The following is a 17,849-nucleotide window of genomic DNA, read 5'->3' on the forward strand; positions in this document are numbered from 1 at the left end:
GGGTCACACAGCTGGGAAGTGCCTGAACTCCCATTGCCTTCTACAATGACATTGAAGAAATTTGTGTCTCCATTTTTATGTTTTAGGAACATTTACCATTCAGCAATACTCAGACTAGCTTAAATAAGTAGATTAAGACAGACAGACTAGACATTATGGGAAATGCTGCAACAAATCAAGGGAATTCAGGAAAAAATCCTACAGATACAACCCTGCATAAACTTTTAAATTCTTGGAGTGAACCTAATCTTCCTAAGGAGGATTGGATGACAAAAAAGGAAGCTAAAAAACTTTTCAAAGCCTGGATTGACAAGTCCTATACCTGGCCAAAGTACATATCATTTGACTTCAAGATCTTAAAAGATTTTAAATTAGCCATTAAAAACAAAGATTCCAAAAACTATAGACTCCACAGATTATAAATACTGGTTCTTGTGGGCATATCATGTTGATAAATTAACCATGCCCTCCAGTGAGGAAACCATTCTTTCTTGGGAACCAGACCATTCTGGCTTAACTCCTTCAGTTCCTCCTCCTGAACCTTTGATTGGATCTAGTAAGAAACACATCCTATCATCCCACATGGACTGTGAGAAAGTTTCTTCTCACACTAATCCAAACTAGGACTTGAACCCTTAGGCCCCTCTCCCTGTCAAACCTTGCTCATCCCCCCCACTCCTCCCATCTCCTTTCCTCCCAATCTACCTCTCTACCCTCACTTACCATATGACTCTCAATCCCACTACTCCCACCCCAGGGAGTTTCCTCTTCCTTGCTACCCAGTCCCCATCCATCTTCCCTATTCCCTACCCAAACCATCCCTATCATTCTCTTGGCCATCCTTTTCCCTCTCCTTCTTCCCCTGACTGATCCCACCCACCTTATGACTCCTCTCTACACCACCCATCCTACTATATCTCTCTACTCTCCAGCCCCACCCCTGCTTAGTCTCTTTTTACTACTCTCATTCTCCTTCCTCTCCTGCCCACCCCCAATCAATCCTCCCTTGTTCCTCTTCTCCCGATCCCCAACTTCAATCTTCTCCCCTCCTCTAGCCACACCCCAGTTTTTTTTCACACATCCCCCAATGCCATCTCTGTTCTTTTCTACCCTGGCCCCAGTCACAACCATCCTTCTCTTCACCCCACCTCAACTCCACCCCTGATCCTTTTATCCTGCCTCCCCACCCCCTGACTAACTCCTCCCTATCCAACCACTCCCCCCATCCCCTACTAGCCTCTGGTCTGAGTTATAATTTACCCTATTACAATCACTGATCCTGTTAGAGGATCTATTATTGCTATTATTATTTCTCTAGTGTAGGGTTTGAGAAAATCCCCCAAGAATGGAGACATGGAGACAATGCAAGTAAGCAAAGGATCACCATTTATTTACTAGAGCACTGGGTGCTAGGGCTGCCCCAAAGGAGGAGCCTCCCTGGCTTGGCTAGGGGAACACCTTTTATAGTATAGGGGGCTAGCATGAAATGTTGAACAATAGGATGTCGTGATTTGGCAGTTGCAGCTAACTGAGGGGTTCATAATACAGGGAGTGTCTGCTTAGCTGTAGCATACCAGGCATGTTAGCATCTGGGAAGTATGATTGAGGTATTGATATTGTATTACCAGACACTTGGTCAGACCTCTTGATGTTCATTGTATGGAAAGGGATAGGCTGAAGCACTAGCATAGGCTGGGCCTTGGTGGCCATGCTACCTTGGCTTGGAGTACATTCATTTGCAAATCGCAGTTCGATTAGGGCCCTTGGCTCAGACTACATTCATTTGCAAAGCACAGGTTGGATTAATCTCCACCTCTTTGATCTCATCATTGTCAATTCAACCAATGTTAAGACCTATGTCATGTTACATATTCATTGATCTCCTCCCAATCCACATCCCTAAAACCTTCAATATATACTGGGGAACTAGCATGAAACTACACTTACTAGCTCTCTTACTTTTACTCTTACCCTCTCTGTCTTCCCTCCTCATCTCTTACTAGCTCTCTTACTCTTTCTCTCTCTTCCCCTCCTTTCCTCTTACCCTCTTGCTTCACTGTATCACTTTCCTAGCGACGCTGTCACCCCCAGTGCCTCCTACTAATGCTCAGACTCCCTTGTCTATAGGAGGTACCAAGGAGTTGTGACTCCCCCCTTTTTCTAGCAATGCTGTCACCCCCAAAGCAGACTCTCGTCTATAGGAGTATCAAGGAGTTGGTACTCCCCACCTATTCTCTTATTCCTCATATTTCCTCAGAGTTCACGTTACTCCCCATGTGTTTGAACCTGCTGACTTTGAGTCTGTATTGTTTTCCATTTCCTTAGCCTCCTCTCCCCACCTCAGGTTATTACCCACAGATAAATAATATAGGACTCCTGTGGGGGGTCGCTATATTAGCTGCTGGAATGGTTATGCTGACTTGGGTAAGAGTTTGCTCCTGGCCCCCAGAGGGAGGTTGTTATGACCTCCTTCACTAGTTTCTTCTGTTTCTATTTTCTTGGTTCCTATTTCTACAATCCATAGCCACCAGACCTTCCTTTCCCCCCCTCCACACACACACACACACAACCCAAGTCATTGCTTTCCTCTTGTGTTTCTTTAAAAGACCTATGACTTCTGTCCATCTTACAGCTCCTTCATTTACTTGCTCCTTTAATTCAGCTATTTCTTTCCTTAATTTCTCCTCTAATTCAGATTTTTCCTTCTTTAATTTCTCCACTCATTCAGCTTCTTCTCTGTCTTCATTTTTATGGGCCTCAAAGACATATGATGCTACCCTCTTTAATCTATCGATGTCCATCATGGACCAATCAGGGCAATTTTTCTTAAATTACTTCTTAATATCTCAAGAGCAGTGATCTACAAAATGCTTCCTTATATATCCAATATCTTTCTCCCTAAGGAGATCCAGGTTAAGATATCCTAGTTCATATCCTAGTTCAACAAGTCTATCCATGAAGTGAGATACTCTCTCATTTTCACCTTGTCTCAAGTCTTCAAATTTAGTCCAATTATTGACCTGTCTGAGCAAACTCTCATCCCCTTTAATAGTGCTTTCCTAGCCTCATATAGATGTATTCTTCAGTGGAAATCGGGTCCCATTTAGAATTATCAAAGGGACATTGTATTGCACTCTCAGTCTGGGTCCCATTAACAATGGAAAAGACCTTGCTTCTTTCACTTTGTTAATAATGTGTGTAATAATTTTTTAATGTCAACCCAGCCTTGATTATAAATTTGATAAATGTTCTCACACTTTTTAATAACTATAGGTTCTTCATCAAAGAGGTTCTTTCTTTGAACCTTTCAATGTCTTGTAGAAAAAATGTGTACGATGTCTACTATTTAGCAAGTTCCCCCTTTTATCACAAGTAGAAACATCCCTTAGAAGGAAAAGAACTGTATTTGAGTTGTCTGTGAGTACTGGCTTCTGGTTTCTTGTTTGTGTTGGAGCAGAAACCATGGGGGAAAGGAGGGGCTGGCTGAGAAGTGAGGAGGCAGGGCAAAAGGAGGTTGAGCTGGGTGGGTCTAGTAATGATCAAGGGGAAGATGGAGAGAGAGCAGAGAGAGGGAGGGCGGGGATAAAAATAAGGGGAGAGGCTGAGTCAGTAGGGAATGGAGAGAAGGTGGGAGAGGCAGGGGGAGAAGTTGAGGAAGGAGTAGGAAAGGGTGAGTTTGGGCAGTGGGCAGGGAAAAGTTGGGCAAGAGAGGAGGTGGGCAAGGCAAGAGAAAGGGAGGGAAGGGCAAGGCAGAGACTGGGTAGGCTTAGATTGTAGGTGAGGGTAGAGAGATGGTACCAAAGGTGGGCTGGGAGGTAAAAGGAGCATGGAAGGGGGAGGAGTGGAAGAAGTCTAATCTTGGCTTGGATCAAGAATTGGAGCTGAAGGAGTCAAGACAGAATTCCCTGCCCTGGATCTACACAATGAAGAGCCTCATGGTTGAAGGAGAGTGAAAGTAGTATGACAGGGTTGCCACTCAACCAGACTATTTTCAGGGGTCCTGGGTTTGGTTGAATTGTCAAGATGGTATGTCCATAGCCTCTCCTTGTTACTGATGACCAGTTTTAATTCTTTTAAAATCAAATGAGCCATGCCATGGCCAGAAAAAGGATTTTAGTGTCCAGGCTTTGCAGAATTTTTTCATCTTTTTTTTTTTTGAGATCCAACCCTCCTTAAAGAACCCTTGTTCATCCCAACTATATAGTACTTTATGCAATGGAGAACCCTCAGGCACTTTACTGGTGTTCTTCTATTGATTTCCCACAATGCAAAAAAGACCTAGTTGACATTATCTGGTCAGAAACTACTGCTTTTATTCACTGAATGTAGAAAAATCTCTATTCTTTCTTCCCTTATATGTTTGGGGAAAATTTCTGGGTCTTTCTACCCTGTCTTTTTGGGGCTTCTGCTCTAGCCGCCTTTGTTGAGGAGGAGCTCAGCAGTGGCTATGGTAGTAGTCTATTACTGCTAAGGAATTTAAATAATTAAAAGATTCCCACAACTGTTTCAATGTCCTAGTGAAGAAAAAATTTGTAAGACATGATATCCTTTGATTTTATTGTAGAAAGCAATCAAACTATATTAGGATTAAATAAGAAATCAATGTAAGGCAATAGAACTCAATAAAACTACTAATGAATATACATTTATAATAGCAATAATAATTTTTAAAAATAATGGATCACTATACCCCTTAAGATTTTATTTAATTCAAAATTTTTAAAAATTACTTTTATTCAAATTGGTTTAATTTATATAATTATATTTAATTGCATTGTCTCCAATACACATACATCATGTGTATTGCCTGCAGTGTTTTGCTCTCTTGGTGGCATTGCCCTGGCATTCAGTGTATGCTGTGCACCTTTACATACAGCTGGGAGTAGGGAGCCTCAACCAATGCTGGGAATCTATAGAAGTCTAATGTCTGGGTCCAGAGGGTGGAGGAAGAGATCCCTGGTACAGGCTGGGGTTCTAGCCCCCACCCTCACAGCTGGGAGCCTGGAAGACCCCTGGGCTAGAAAAAGGTGGGTGAACTGGGCTTGGTGGTTGTTGCAGGGCTTGGAAGCTACCATCTCAGGGTGGTGGATAGTGTGGGTAGGGACCAGGGACCCTTATGGTTGTGAAGATTAAATTGTAACCCCTGACCATTTTTAGATTTAATCACCAAAAAAAAAGACCCTACTTAAAAGTTGAGTGGGGAGATCTGCCCATTTTTAGATTTAATCGCCAAAGGTGTAAACACTCCATTCACACTTGAGTGGGGGAGGTCTGTGACCCACATGTGCAATAGAGGGTGACAAATCAGAATTAAACTAACTGCCCCTGGGCAGTCTTAAAGCAAAGCTTCAACTGTGATTAGTAGATGTAAAAATTAGGGGAAGGCAGAGGAAGTGATGCAAAAGAAAGTGTCTTTAAAAGGGAGTTATAACTTCCTGAGTCAATTCAACTTGGAGTTCATCCTTTGGAGTGGAGGCTGGTGGAGAATCTGCTGACTGGACCCGAGACCCTATTCCTGGTGAGTCTGTTCTTAAATCTCTTCCTCTAGACTGACACATGGTGAGTGAAAAGAGCTGACTCTTTCCTGGATTTTTCTGAAGAGGCTAGTCTCAGAAGAGACCTACCTCTTGAGAGTTTCCCCCAGGTTTTTGGCTTTGCCAAGGCTAGTTGACACTAACTCCCTACCCAGGTTGAACCAGGGGTTGGGAGCAAATTACTTGGTGCTTAGGCTAGATAGCTTACCCTATCTTCTCTGATTTCCTACTTCATTCTTTCTATATTTTGTAAATAAATCTCTTTGGAATAAATTAAAATTCCTGGTGACCCTTTAAAAAAATATAATCTAGTCCAAACTTTTTAATAAACAACTCCCTTCCCCCCTTGCACTTATTTCCACTTGAGATACTCTATAAGGAGGTGCTTAGCAAGAGGCTGAATTAGGTTCCAGCTCCACAGGGATCCCTGCTGCTCAAGGGGGCACTTTAGATCAACCCTACTCTGAGCACACTGACTGTAGCTACACCAAGATGCTGATACCAGGGTGGGGGAAATCTTGCCTGCTATTCACTCCAACATCCACCCCCATATAAGCTAAAGCTGGGACTACCTCGGAGCTTGCAACTGGCTCCAGTAAGGATGATTATCCCCTTTAGAAAAACAAAAGATTTTATCTGACCAAGCCTGAGATCAGTGGCAGTTGTGGCCTTTTTTGGTTGAGTAGGAGGCAGGTAGTGGGTGGTGGATGGTGTCCTGAACTAATCCACCCTAGTGTCTATTTTAAACTCCTCTAAAAGTGTAAAGAGAAGTAGACTCCTCTCCAGAGTGGTCTCCATAATATAAGAACTAAAACTAGTCCTACCGTCCTTATTTTTCCTAAATTTTATTAGAATTTGCTTGGATAGGCAGAGGCAGAGAATTAAAGAGAAAGGACTTTTAGGAATGTGGGAAATCACATGGCTCCCTCAGCCACCTTCCTCTTTGCCAGTTCCTCCAAAAAGAGCCCCTACTTCCTTGTCTTCAACCTTTTCCCCTCCCTCTCCCTTATGGGTCCCTGCCAATTTCATCCTATTCAAATTCAGTCACATTACCCACACTAGATTATGTCACTAGGATCATAGGGATGCAGGTAAGACTGCATGTGTGATCCCAAAAGAGTTCCCTTCACACAATTAGACATCTTGTTTTAAAGCAAATGGTAACTCCTTGTTTCCCCCTTTTACCCTTGGGTGTATTTGTTTTGTTTGTACAAATGGTTTTGAATAGTAGATAATAAAAATAATTCATGATGTAGTTTGTTATATTTCTCCATTGGAGTTCTCTGTGAATCTCTTTCCAAACTGATTGCATTCATAAGATTTCCCTCCAGTGTGTATTCTTAGATGTTTAACAAGATGGGATCTCTGGCTGAATGTCTTCCCACATCGCTTGCATTCATAAGGTTTCTCCCCAGTATGGATTCTCTGATGTACAGCCAGACTGGATCTGTGATTGAATGTCTTTCCACATTGCTTGCATTCATAAGGTTTCTCTCCAGTGTGGATTCTCTGATGTTGAGCCAGACTGGAGTTGTGATTGAATGTCTTTCCACATTGTTTGCATTCATAAGGTTTCTCTCCAGTGTGGATTCTCTGATGTTGAGGCAGACTGGAGTTGTGATAGAATGTCTTTCCACATTGTTTGCATTCATAAGGTTTCTCTCCAGTGTGAATTCTCTGATGCCGAGCAAGACTAGAATTATGACTGAATGTCTTTCCACACTGCTTGCATTCATAAGGTTTCTCCCCAGTGTGGATTCTCTGATGTACAGCCAGACTTGATCTGTGATTGAATGTCTTTCCACATTGCTTGCATTCATAAGATTTCTCCCCAGTGTGGATTCTCTGATGTATAGCAAGTTTGTTTTTCTGTCTGAATGTCTTTCCACATAGCTTGCATTCATAAGGTTCCTCCCCAGTGTGGGTTCTCTGATGTATAGCAAGTTTGTGTCTCTGTCTGAATGTCTTTCCACATAGCTTGCATTCATAAGGTTCCTCCCCAGTGTGGATTCTCTGATGTATAGCAAGTTTGTGTCTCTGTCTGAATGTCTTTCCACACTGCTTACATTCATAAGGTTTCTCCCCAGTGTGGATTCTCTGATGTACAACCAGACTGGATCTGTGATTGAATGCCTTTCCACATTGCTTGCATTCATAAGGTTTCTCCCCAGTGTGGATTCTCTGATGTATAGCAAGTTTCTGTCTCTCTCTGAATGTCTTTCCACACTGCTTACATTCATAAGGTTTCTCCCCAGTGTGGATTCTCTGATGTACAACCAGACTGGATCTGTGATTGAATGTCTTTCCACAATGATTGCATTCATAAGGTTTCTTGCCAGTGTGGATTCTCTGATATATAGTAAGTTTGTGTCTCTGTCTGAATGTTTTTCCACATTGCTTCCATTCACTAGACTTTTCCTCAGAGTTTAATTTTTGATGTTCAGCATGGGAGGAATTTTGAGATTCCACACAGAATTCTCTCCAAGCCACATTATTTGGAATATCAGTCATGGGTCTTTGCTGGTCTGTTTCTTCCACAGAAGGGCTCATCTCTGTTGGAGTTGCCTTCATTTCTCGTCTGATCTCTCCTTCTAAAAGAAACAAACAGTAAAACATACTTGCATAGTCACATATATGCACACGTAATCATATCTCTTTTCCTTCACTGTCAGAACATAAATTGCTGTATATTCTATTTCTTCAGGTAAGAAGAAAAGTCTTCCAACTGGAATGGACACAATCCAACCTTTGAAAATGCCATTACCTCAAAGCTAAAGATCAATTTAATTTAAAAAGAGCCTCCCATATGATCTCGTTGTCTTCATAACAAAGCTGTGATTTTGGCCAAGCTGTCATTATTACATTCCTATCTCAGACCATGACCTTAGAATAGTGGTGGAGTGACTTGACCCAAAGCCTAGAAGCTGAAACCAAACGACTAGACAATTAATTTTCAATCTTTCTTTTTGCTTTCATTTTCATTGTCTACATGTTCAATTCTATCTTCATAGGTATGATACCACTGGGTGTATGTACACTAAATATTGCTATTATTTCATGATCTACCTTATCTGAAAGCATTATGTAATTTCCCTCATGATTGCTTTAGCCTTTATTTTTTTGTTGTATTGGAGATCAGAGGAAGAAAAGCCACCCTCTTTTTTACATTTACTCAAGGCATAAGATTTTGTTCTGTTCCCTACTTCTTGAGAATAGCCATTACTTTTCTTTAAATGCCTCTTTTCACTACCATCAAGTCCTTCTATTAAATACAATGTAAACAAAGATATGGAATTTCCCATGTTTCAAAATATGTCTCATATAGTTGAGTCCTTGAGTCTCTTGACTTGAGAGGACTTGAGTCCACTGTCATTGCAGGAATAGGTGTAAATGGAGAAGGGAAGATGAGGCGATTGGCAGACATAGAGGTAGAAAGTCCAGAAGGGAGGCTGGGAAGGTTACAACAAACACAGGGAGTTGTTCCTGAGCCTGGAAAGAGTAAAGGAGGATCTTGAATTCTGATTAGGGAAAATCCCATCTCATCAAATAGCCTGAAGTCTCCCAAAGAGACTGCAGTAACTCTGGTGAAAATCAATTGTATTAAAGATCATCTTGTGAAACTTTGATGGTCAGACAGGACATTTGAGATTGACCCAAAAAGGATTTATCCTAGGAGGGAAGTCTTTGTGTCTGACCAGAAGAATCATCTCTCTGCTACCTCTCAAGACTCAAACTTATATTTAGGAGTTTGGTTATACTAAATATAGATTAGGGGAAGAGAAGATTTTCTTTGGACTGATCCAAGCTGATGACCACAGCAGAGGCCTCAAGATTGGTCTGAATAAATTATCTTAGGGATTTCCTGAATCTCACTTTCCTAACCTTTCCCATCCTTGTCACATTCATAAAACACTGTTAAATATATAGAACGCAGTCAGATAAGTTATTGGAATATATCAAAGAGTTAGAGAGTGATAGGATTCAATAAGGTGTCAGTTCTAAGAGACTTCGGTTAAAGCCAAACTCGAGGTCAGTCGCCATTGCTGACATCCTGATAGGGTCTGTATCAGAAAGGGGTGTCGGGCATTTCGCTAAGCCCTGGCAAACTATCTATACTTCATCCTGCAGTTGTCTCTTATCTGAATACTGGATCCTATCTCTCCCTGTACTGAGTTTCCATCACAGGGACATACCCTTGAGACCCTCTAGTTAAGGAGAGAGACAACCCCGCTAGGATTCAAACACCATCCAGCCTAGGTTAAAATATCATCTATAAGGGTTTTATTTCACATTTTACATCATTTTTGAAAGGAAATGGGGTGCACGTTCCAGTGCTTTTGCACTCTTCCCATTCAGTGCTTCATAAACCCTTTGGAAATTTGAGGGGACTTGAGCTAAAAATTAGTGAATGTCACTGTAAGCAGTAAATAACAAGTAGTTCAAATATAATGGTTCCCCTCCCCAACCCCCCCCATGCTTCCAAATTATCCCAACCAGGAATATGCTGCTTTTCAGGTGCATTTATGATGACATCAATGTCTGACTGCTTCTAAGTGTAACATATTCTTTTAGTTTCTCAACTTGACATTAAATTATTTCCAGCATCCATGAGGGTTGGCCATTCATGCTCACAGGCAAGTGCAGACTCTTCTTGGCTGCCATTATATGTGAATAGTTTTTCCATTCCTGGCTTACCCTATAATTGCATCTCATCAAGGTTATAGCCACATGATTGAGATGTTATTTGGGTTTGCATTCTTATACCAGAGAGAGCAGAGTCTTTGCAAACTCTGGTCAGTAGACATGCAAAGTAGAGGCTGTTATGAAACTCTCATTGACCAGAACCTTTTTATAAAAACAGTCCTTCACTAGCCACTCACTGCAGTGCTATGATTGTATTCTTGTTCTTCTGTCTGGGAGCTTTTTTTTTTTTAATCTTTTTAAAATTTTATTTTTAAGATACACTGTGGTTAAATTGAATGTAATGGACTTCTCCATTAGCGGCAATGCAGTGATCCTGAACAACTTGGATGAATCTACGAGAAAGAACACTATCCACATCCAGAGGAAGAACTGTGGGAGTAGAAACACAGAAGAGAAACAACTGCTTGAATACATGGGTCGAGGGGACATGGCTGGGGATGGAGACTCTAAATGAACATCCTAGTGCAAACATTAACAACATGAAAATAGTTTCTGATCAAGGACACAAGCAATACTCAGTGAAATTGTGCTTCGGCTGCGGGAAAGGTGGGTGGGGGGGAGGGAGGAAATAATGTGATTTGCCAAGGTATAATGTTCTAAATTGACTAAATAAATTAATTCAAAAATATTTATTTTTAAGTATATATATATATATATCCATGGTTATATGATTCACTTTCTCTCCATGCCCTTTTCCCTCCTACCTCTTAGAGCTGGCAAGCAATTCTACTGGGTTATACATGTGTTATCCCTTGGTGCCTATTTCTATATTATTCATTTTTATAATATTTTAAAACCAAAACTCCAATCAGATTCCTATATAAACAAGGGATCAATTATATGTTTTTCTTATGTGTTTCTACTCTCATGGTTCTTTCTCTTGATGTGGATACCATTCTTCCTTAAATATCCCTAGGGATTGTCCTGGATCACTGCACTGCTATTGGCAGCAAAGTCGATTATATATGAGCATCCCATAGTGTTTCCATCTCTTCTGTACAGTGTTTTCTTGGTTCTATTTATTTCACTTCACATCGGTTCATGGAGATCTTTCCAGTTCATAGAGAGTCCATCAATTCATCATTTCTTATAGCATAATAGTATTCCATCACCATCATATAGCACAATTTGTTCAGTCATTCCCCAGTTGAGGGACAGCCTCTCATTTTCTAGTTTTTTACCACCACAAAGAGGGTGCCTATGAATATTTTTGCACAAACCTTTTTTATTATCTCTATGGGGTACAAACCTAGTAATAATGGTACCACTGGATCAAAGGGCATATATTCTTTTGGCATAATTCCCAAACTGTCTTCCAGAAGAGTTGGATCAATTCACAAGAATTCTATCTTCTTAATATACACTTTATGTCTCCCCATTTGTTTTACTGTTTTAAATAACGAGACAGGACCTGAGTTGAAATCAAGCCTCAGACATCTCTTAGATCTTGGGCAAGTCACTTTGCCTCTAATTGCCTGAGAAAAGAATCTGCTGGAGAAGGAAATGGCAAATCACTCTAGTATCCTTGCCAAGAGAACTCCTGGACAGCAGTAGTCCATGAGGTCAGGAAGAATCAGACAGGACTGAACAACATTTTTTAACACACAATTGATATTTAACATTTGTTTGTTGAACTGAAGATGTTATTGAAACAGACAAGAAATGAGTCAAGAGTCTGAAAACCTGGAACTTAGACCTTGATCTACTTATTCTCTAGCAGTGTGTCCTTGGGCAAATCACTTGAAATGGGGCCATTTCCCTCACCTTTAAAATGGGGTTAATGTCTGTCTCATAGACTATCTCTTAGTGCTTCCTTTGGCAGCATATATACTACCATATCTCTTAACGATCATGTGAGTTGACGAGTATGTATTCTGTGAGGCATTAAGTGTGAGGAATCAGTAGACAACCTGAGACACCTACAAAGTTCTCAGAGGCTATCTGATTTAGTGTGAGACAGAGATGGTGGCTAAATGAAGTCCCTGCCTGTTGTTGGGACTGCCATTTTAATGGTCTTCACAAGGAAAAAGACTTGTACAAGAATATTCATAGCTGCACTCTGTAAACCTTAAAATTTCTTAGACTTATAAATGTTGGAAATTTTACCATTGGGAAATTTTATACTTGGAAAATTTCTTAGTGATAGTCTATTGGAATGTGAACCCCATTGGCATGGGAGGTTCCTCCTCCTCCCTTCTTAAGATTACTTTAGGACAGAAACCTTTTGCTGAACAATGGAAAGGGCTTTGACCTATGCTTAAGCATAGAACAGGAATTTCTTTGAGTCATGATTGATTTTAGAATTGATACAATGGAGATACTTGGAATGACAGAACCAGGTCTTGGAAATTACAATCTCCACCCTACTCAGTCCTAACAGGATTTAGGAAGGGCTGCAGCATAGATCAAAATTTAATTATTCCAATCTCTACCCTACTCAGGGTAACAGGATTTAGGAAGGGCTGTAGCAAAAGATTAAGATTTAATTATTTGAGAATATGACCTTCAACAGACATGTGCAAAGCCACAGACCTCTGGGCGGTCCTGGGTTAAGCTAGAGCCACCATTGGCACAACTCTTTTGGTGGCAAAAATTTAGAAAATGAGGGGCTGCCCTTCAATTGGGGAATGGCTGAACACATTGTGGTATCTAATGGTGACAGAATATTATTGTGCTCAAAGGATTAATGAACTGGAGGGATTCCATGTGAACTGGGATGACCTCCATGAACTGAAGCAGTGAAAGGAGCAGAACCAGGAGAACGTTGTACACAGAGACTGATACATTGTAGCACGATTGAATGTAACTGACTTCTCTGCAATGCAATGACCCAGGACCATCCAGAGGGACTATCCCAAATGTTATCCACATTCAGAGAAAGAACTGTGGGAGTAGAAACACAGAAGAAAAACAATGGCTTGATCACATGGGACTAGGATGAGAGAAGCTGAATTATGTAACCATGGGAAAATTTTCTTAATCAATAAAACATTTTTTTAAAATACTAAATTTAAAGTAAATGGAAAAAAATAATTGTTGGCATGCTGTCTGCTCCAGCAGCTGGTGAGCTCCATGAGAGTAGGGGATGTCCCCTGCATCCCTTTATATCCGCTATAACTTATTCCAGGACCCAGCACAGAGCAAGAACTCATATAGGTTTCTGGATAATAAAGATCTCAGAGGGGATAAGCGAACTCCCTTTGACACCTGTAGGAGACTCCTAGGCCCTTCAATCCCAAAAAATGACTTTGTAGATGGTCAGAGAACGATCCCCTGAAAGGACCTGATAGGAAATGGACAACAGCCTCATCTTACAGATGAGGAAACTGAGGCTTAGGGATGCAGGGACTTACCCAGGGAGACCCTGCTAAAACTTCTGTAAAAAGAATTCCAAGTCAGGTCCTCCTGTCCCCAAATCTAGCCCTGCTTCCCCAGAGCACACAGAAGCCTCTGGTCATCCCAGCTCTCACATGCCTCTTCCTCCCTCACCTGGGCTGAAGCTCCTCAGGCCTTCTTGCTCCAGCATCCATGGACCTTCCCTCTGCTCCAAACAAGAAAGCACATCTTCTGGGGGAGCTGGAAGCCCTGGGAATGGGGAATAGTCAGGGAGGAGGATGGAGAACAGCTTGTCATTGAGTTCCTTTTAGGGAAAGGCAGGGCAGTGCAGTGACTCCACACAAAGATTCGGTCCTTGGGGTTCCCACAGGAGTCTGCCCTCCCTCTCAGTGTCTCTAATGTAGGATCCCAAGGTAGAATGGGCCAGTTACTCTGCTGGGGGACCTCAAATGAACAAACAGCTTCCCTCGCCTCTTTTTTTGGTTGATTCTGCCAGAAACTCCCAAATTCCTAAACTAGGTTCCAGGGTTATTGTTCTGGATCAGTCTGAAGCCCCAGAGCCAGGGACCTCGAGGAATCCGCTTTTGTCCCATCATCTTGCCTGCTCTGCACGCTCTGATGCTTCCCTGAGCCTCAGGGACTGTTCTCTCTCTCAGGGAGTCTCTGCCTCTTCTCCTGGGGAGCTCAACAATCCTCCTTGACCCAATGCTGTCTCTCAGACAGCCCCTAGGCCCTAACAATGACAGAAGGGTGCAAGCAGAGCCTGTGGGAGGCTTATGGGGTCTCCTGGAAGAGTCTCCACATGGAGACTGTGGGGGGGAAAGGAGGGGGAGGTCAGTCAGGGAACCAGTCTGGAACCAGAAAATTGGTTCTGGTGCATTTCTTTTACAGAAGACTGAACTTAGCCAATAGTTTTTTCTGTTATCTGGCAGCTAGAAGGGGAGTGGCAGGAAGGTCTCAGTTTTAATCTCATCATAAGCAGCTTCTATATGTGTGCCTCAGATCAAGTCACTTATTTGATCCTCTATTTCCTCATCTGTAAAATGGGGATAATTGTGTCACCAAATTTGGAAGATGAAGGTGAGGAAGAAGAGCCATAATATTACAGAGAGAACCCTTGGCAGAGCACCTGAACAAGAGCAGGTTGTTATTAAGGTTTCTTCCCTTCCCTCCCTTTCTCACCAAGCTCTGCTGCAGGCTTAGGACAATAGGAAGGAAGACTAAGGACAACCCTGCTCTGCCGGGGACACCCAGGAGGTATGAACTAGAGAACAATATTCCAAATCGTAGATCCACTCTAGAGAGGAAGAGGGTGGGTGGAAAACCTTCCCTGATAGTTTTCCCAGATGGGTTTGGAAGACACAATTCTGGGCCAGGGAAAAGGCGAGACAGAATCAGCCTCTGAGATTCTCCCACATGGATTTGATCTCTGACTTCAGGAGCACCAAAGGGAACCCCCAATGGCCCATTACACCATGCAAAGATCTTTTATGGGAGAACCAGGCAGCAGGAGGGCCCTGGCTCTGGGACTCAGCATAGGAGCCCTGGTCCCTTCCTCCTGACTGAAAACTGCTCCCCACCCTGCCTGCTGCTGAGGGCGACATTCCCTTGGATGGCAGACTGGGGCAGCAGGGAGAGGCTCCTTACCTACAGAGAGCAGGTTCCAGGCATTCTCCAGCATCACCTCCCTATATAGCTCCTTCTGGGCAGGGGACAAGAGGCGCCACTCCTCTCTCGTGAAGTCCACAGCCACATCCTGGAAGGTCAGCACCTTCAAGAGAAAGATCTGGAAAGGTTGAGTCCCACCCCCTCTCTCTGTCCCCTGTCTGTCTTTCCCTCTCTTGGCTTCGATGAAACTCTAATAAATGCTTATAGATCTGGTAATAAGCCCCCACATCAATTTTTAATTATAACACGATTCAACGCGCTGTGAAATCATGGCAAAATCTGCGTTCTAGCGGGGAGCTGTGTGGATCTGTGGAGGGGAAAAGAGAAGGTGAGGGGAAAGTTCCTCCTTCCCAGGACTTAGAAGTGATGTGTCCTCAAGCAAAATCTGAGAAGAGTGTGAGAATCTGTCCAGAGCAGTGTGTTCTGGGGGGAAGAGAGTTCTATGGGATGCCTTCAAAGAGAACAAAGCTAAAGAAAAGATCTAGTTATGTTTCTGCATGACTGAAAGCAAGTCTGATGTGGATGAGAACACGAAGAGCATCCTAGAGATGGTCATTACAATCTGGACTCAAAGGAGTGTTCTGGGATGCTTTCCAAACAAGTGAAAGAGACGTGTCTGTTGTGACAGTCATTGCTAGAGGTTCCCCTTGGTAGGACAGGTCAGAGCCAAAGCCTTTGTGTTATGATTGCTTTTATTTGTATATAGTATATATTCCTTAATTATACTTTATTACACAAAAATAAAAATAACTGTGATAGAGAAGGGAGAATTACTTTGTTCAATCACAAAAATAATTTATTTGGGTTTTGTTGAAGTTAATTCATGAGAAAAAAATGTTGCCACTATCCTTATGAGGAAGAAATAATCTCAACATACACCCAGCATTCTAGAAACTTCAAAGAACAAGAGTCAAGGTAGCAAGTTAGAGACCTACATCGGACAGCCCATATAAAGGAGAGGTTGACCAGATCTGAAAATACCCTGATACTCTGGAGCTGCCACTTATATTTCCTCCCTGCTCTATGCATAATATATGTTTGGCTAATGTTCCTGGAATTAGATGCTTTTCCATTTCCTTTATTCTAGGATTTGACTTCTGAGCAACTGAGGCATTCCTGACTCTCTCTTATGATTTCTCAGATTCCAAGAATTGATAATAAATCTTTTCTTTCCTTTAGGATCTCTTGAGTTATTCTTCTTCACTACAGACTATTCACTGTGTGGGTTCTCAGCAAAGAAAGGCAGTCCTTTATGGCCTGATAACTGATCTTTAGTTGATTCCTTCACTCACATTCAATGGATGCTACTCCAAACACCTTTCCTTCTCATATCACTTACATCCATCTATCATGTCCAAGCAGGTGAGATTATGAACTCCAAACTTCCTTTGAAATAGAAAGTGAATCTCAAATAGCTTCATTCTCACCTTTATCTACTTTTCTGGGTCTCCTCTCCCTAATTTCTCCACCATCCTGCTGATATGGGCATCTTCTCTCCACCCAAACCCTTTTCATCCCTCTTTTGTGTATTCTCTTCCTCTGTTAGTGTAAAGCTTAAATTTAGTGGTTGACTGAAATTATGTGAAATAACGTGGTCACCCAAGTTATTGTATCTCATGTCAGAAGTTTATTTACCAAATTAGAGGGGAAACAATATTAGAGAAAATACCTACACTTCCTCAGCCAGTAGGGTCAATAGTGAGTAACTACGAGGCCTCCTCCAAGATGGAAGCTTGTCTCTTAGGAAACTAGGAAAGCAGTCAAGGCCTTTTCACTTACCCAAAGAAAACTATCTCCAGGAGACACTCTCCATAAGAATCAACTTCACAAGACTGCCCAAGCCCAAGGATTTCGTGGCTTTTATGGTGTTTTCCTGTTCCCGCCCTCTTCACAGGGGCCAATCACAATTTCCAAATTATCCAGTCTTGCCCAAGGGCAGTGTCTCTGGGACTGAGTTGTCCCCTCTAAAGGTGTTAACTCTCCTCCTAGGATTCACACATTTCTGAGTTATCACTCAGTTTAGCATCTGGGTTGCAGACCCTTAAGTAGGGGTGTCTTCCTTTTAGAGGTGTAAACTCCTGTAGTAAGAGTTTCCCTTATTTTAGGGTTAATTATGGGTGTACTGGCTTTTATTGATTAATTCAAAGTAGACAAAGAAGAGTTAATCCTGTCTTCACAATCTAGTGAGGTACTAAGTAGGGGTATTTAAGTTATCATTAACCAAAGTTTTAACTCCAAATAGGTAACAGAGAATAAAGGATTCCCTTTTCACAAATGTAAACTCAATAAACAAAGAGAACCAAGAATTACCTTTCACTTTAGGTTGTTACAACCTTGGGGTGAAGAGATTACAAAACCTAGAATCTGAGAACAAGAGATTTGCAATGGAGATCCACAGAAGGGAAGGACAACCTAGAAGAAAAGTCAACAAAGGTAAAACAAAATCTTCACACTTCCAACACCAAACATCCTGATCTCAAAGATGGGAGGAACACAGACCACCTAAAGGTCAGAGGCCACCCAGAAGAACCCAGCTGGTAAAAGAATGAACACAATAATGACAATCACGACCAAAGAGCACTGGCCAGAACTTCAGGACCATAGAAA

General features: G+C 41.9%; 2 protein-coding genes across 16 annotated transcripts in view; one reads left to right on the plus strand and one right to left on the minus strand.

Annotated features, from left to right (window-relative positions):
- Positions 1-17,849, plus strand: part of LOC100026020 (zinc finger protein OZF-like) — a 515,718-nt gene that overhangs the window by 145,865 nt on the left and 352,004 nt on the right. The gene's annotated exons all lie outside the window — the stretch shown is intronic.
- Positions 4,682-17,849, minus strand: part of LOC100023844 (zinc finger protein OZF-like) — a 28,415-nt gene continuing 15,247 nt past the window's right edge. For 3 of the 6 annotated variants that reach the window (XM_056814549.1, XM_056814552.1, XM_056814553.1), the window contains 3 exons: positions 15,222-15,345; positions 13,728-13,823; positions 4,682-8,125 (listed from right to left, as the gene is read on the minus strand). In XM_056814549.1, the coding sequence (XP_056670527.1) occupies positions 6,795-8,125; positions 13,728-13,823; positions 15,222-15,345 (1,551 nt within the window). In that variant the 3' untranslated portion in view covers positions 4,682-6,794. Of the gene's footprint in view, positions 8,126-8,633; positions 10,608-13,727; positions 13,824-15,221; positions 15,361-17,849 lie in introns of those variants that run through there. The other 3 variants (XM_056814550.1, XM_056814551.1, XM_056814554.1) reach the window with 2 other exon arrangements.

The sequence above is a fragment of the Monodelphis domestica genome, chromosome 2 (genome assembly GCF_027887165.1).
Source record: "Monodelphis domestica isolate mMonDom1 chromosome 2, mMonDom1.pri, whole genome shotgun sequence".
NCBI classification, from domain to species: Eukaryota; Metazoa; Chordata; class Mammalia; order Didelphimorphia; family Didelphidae; genus Monodelphis; species Monodelphis domestica.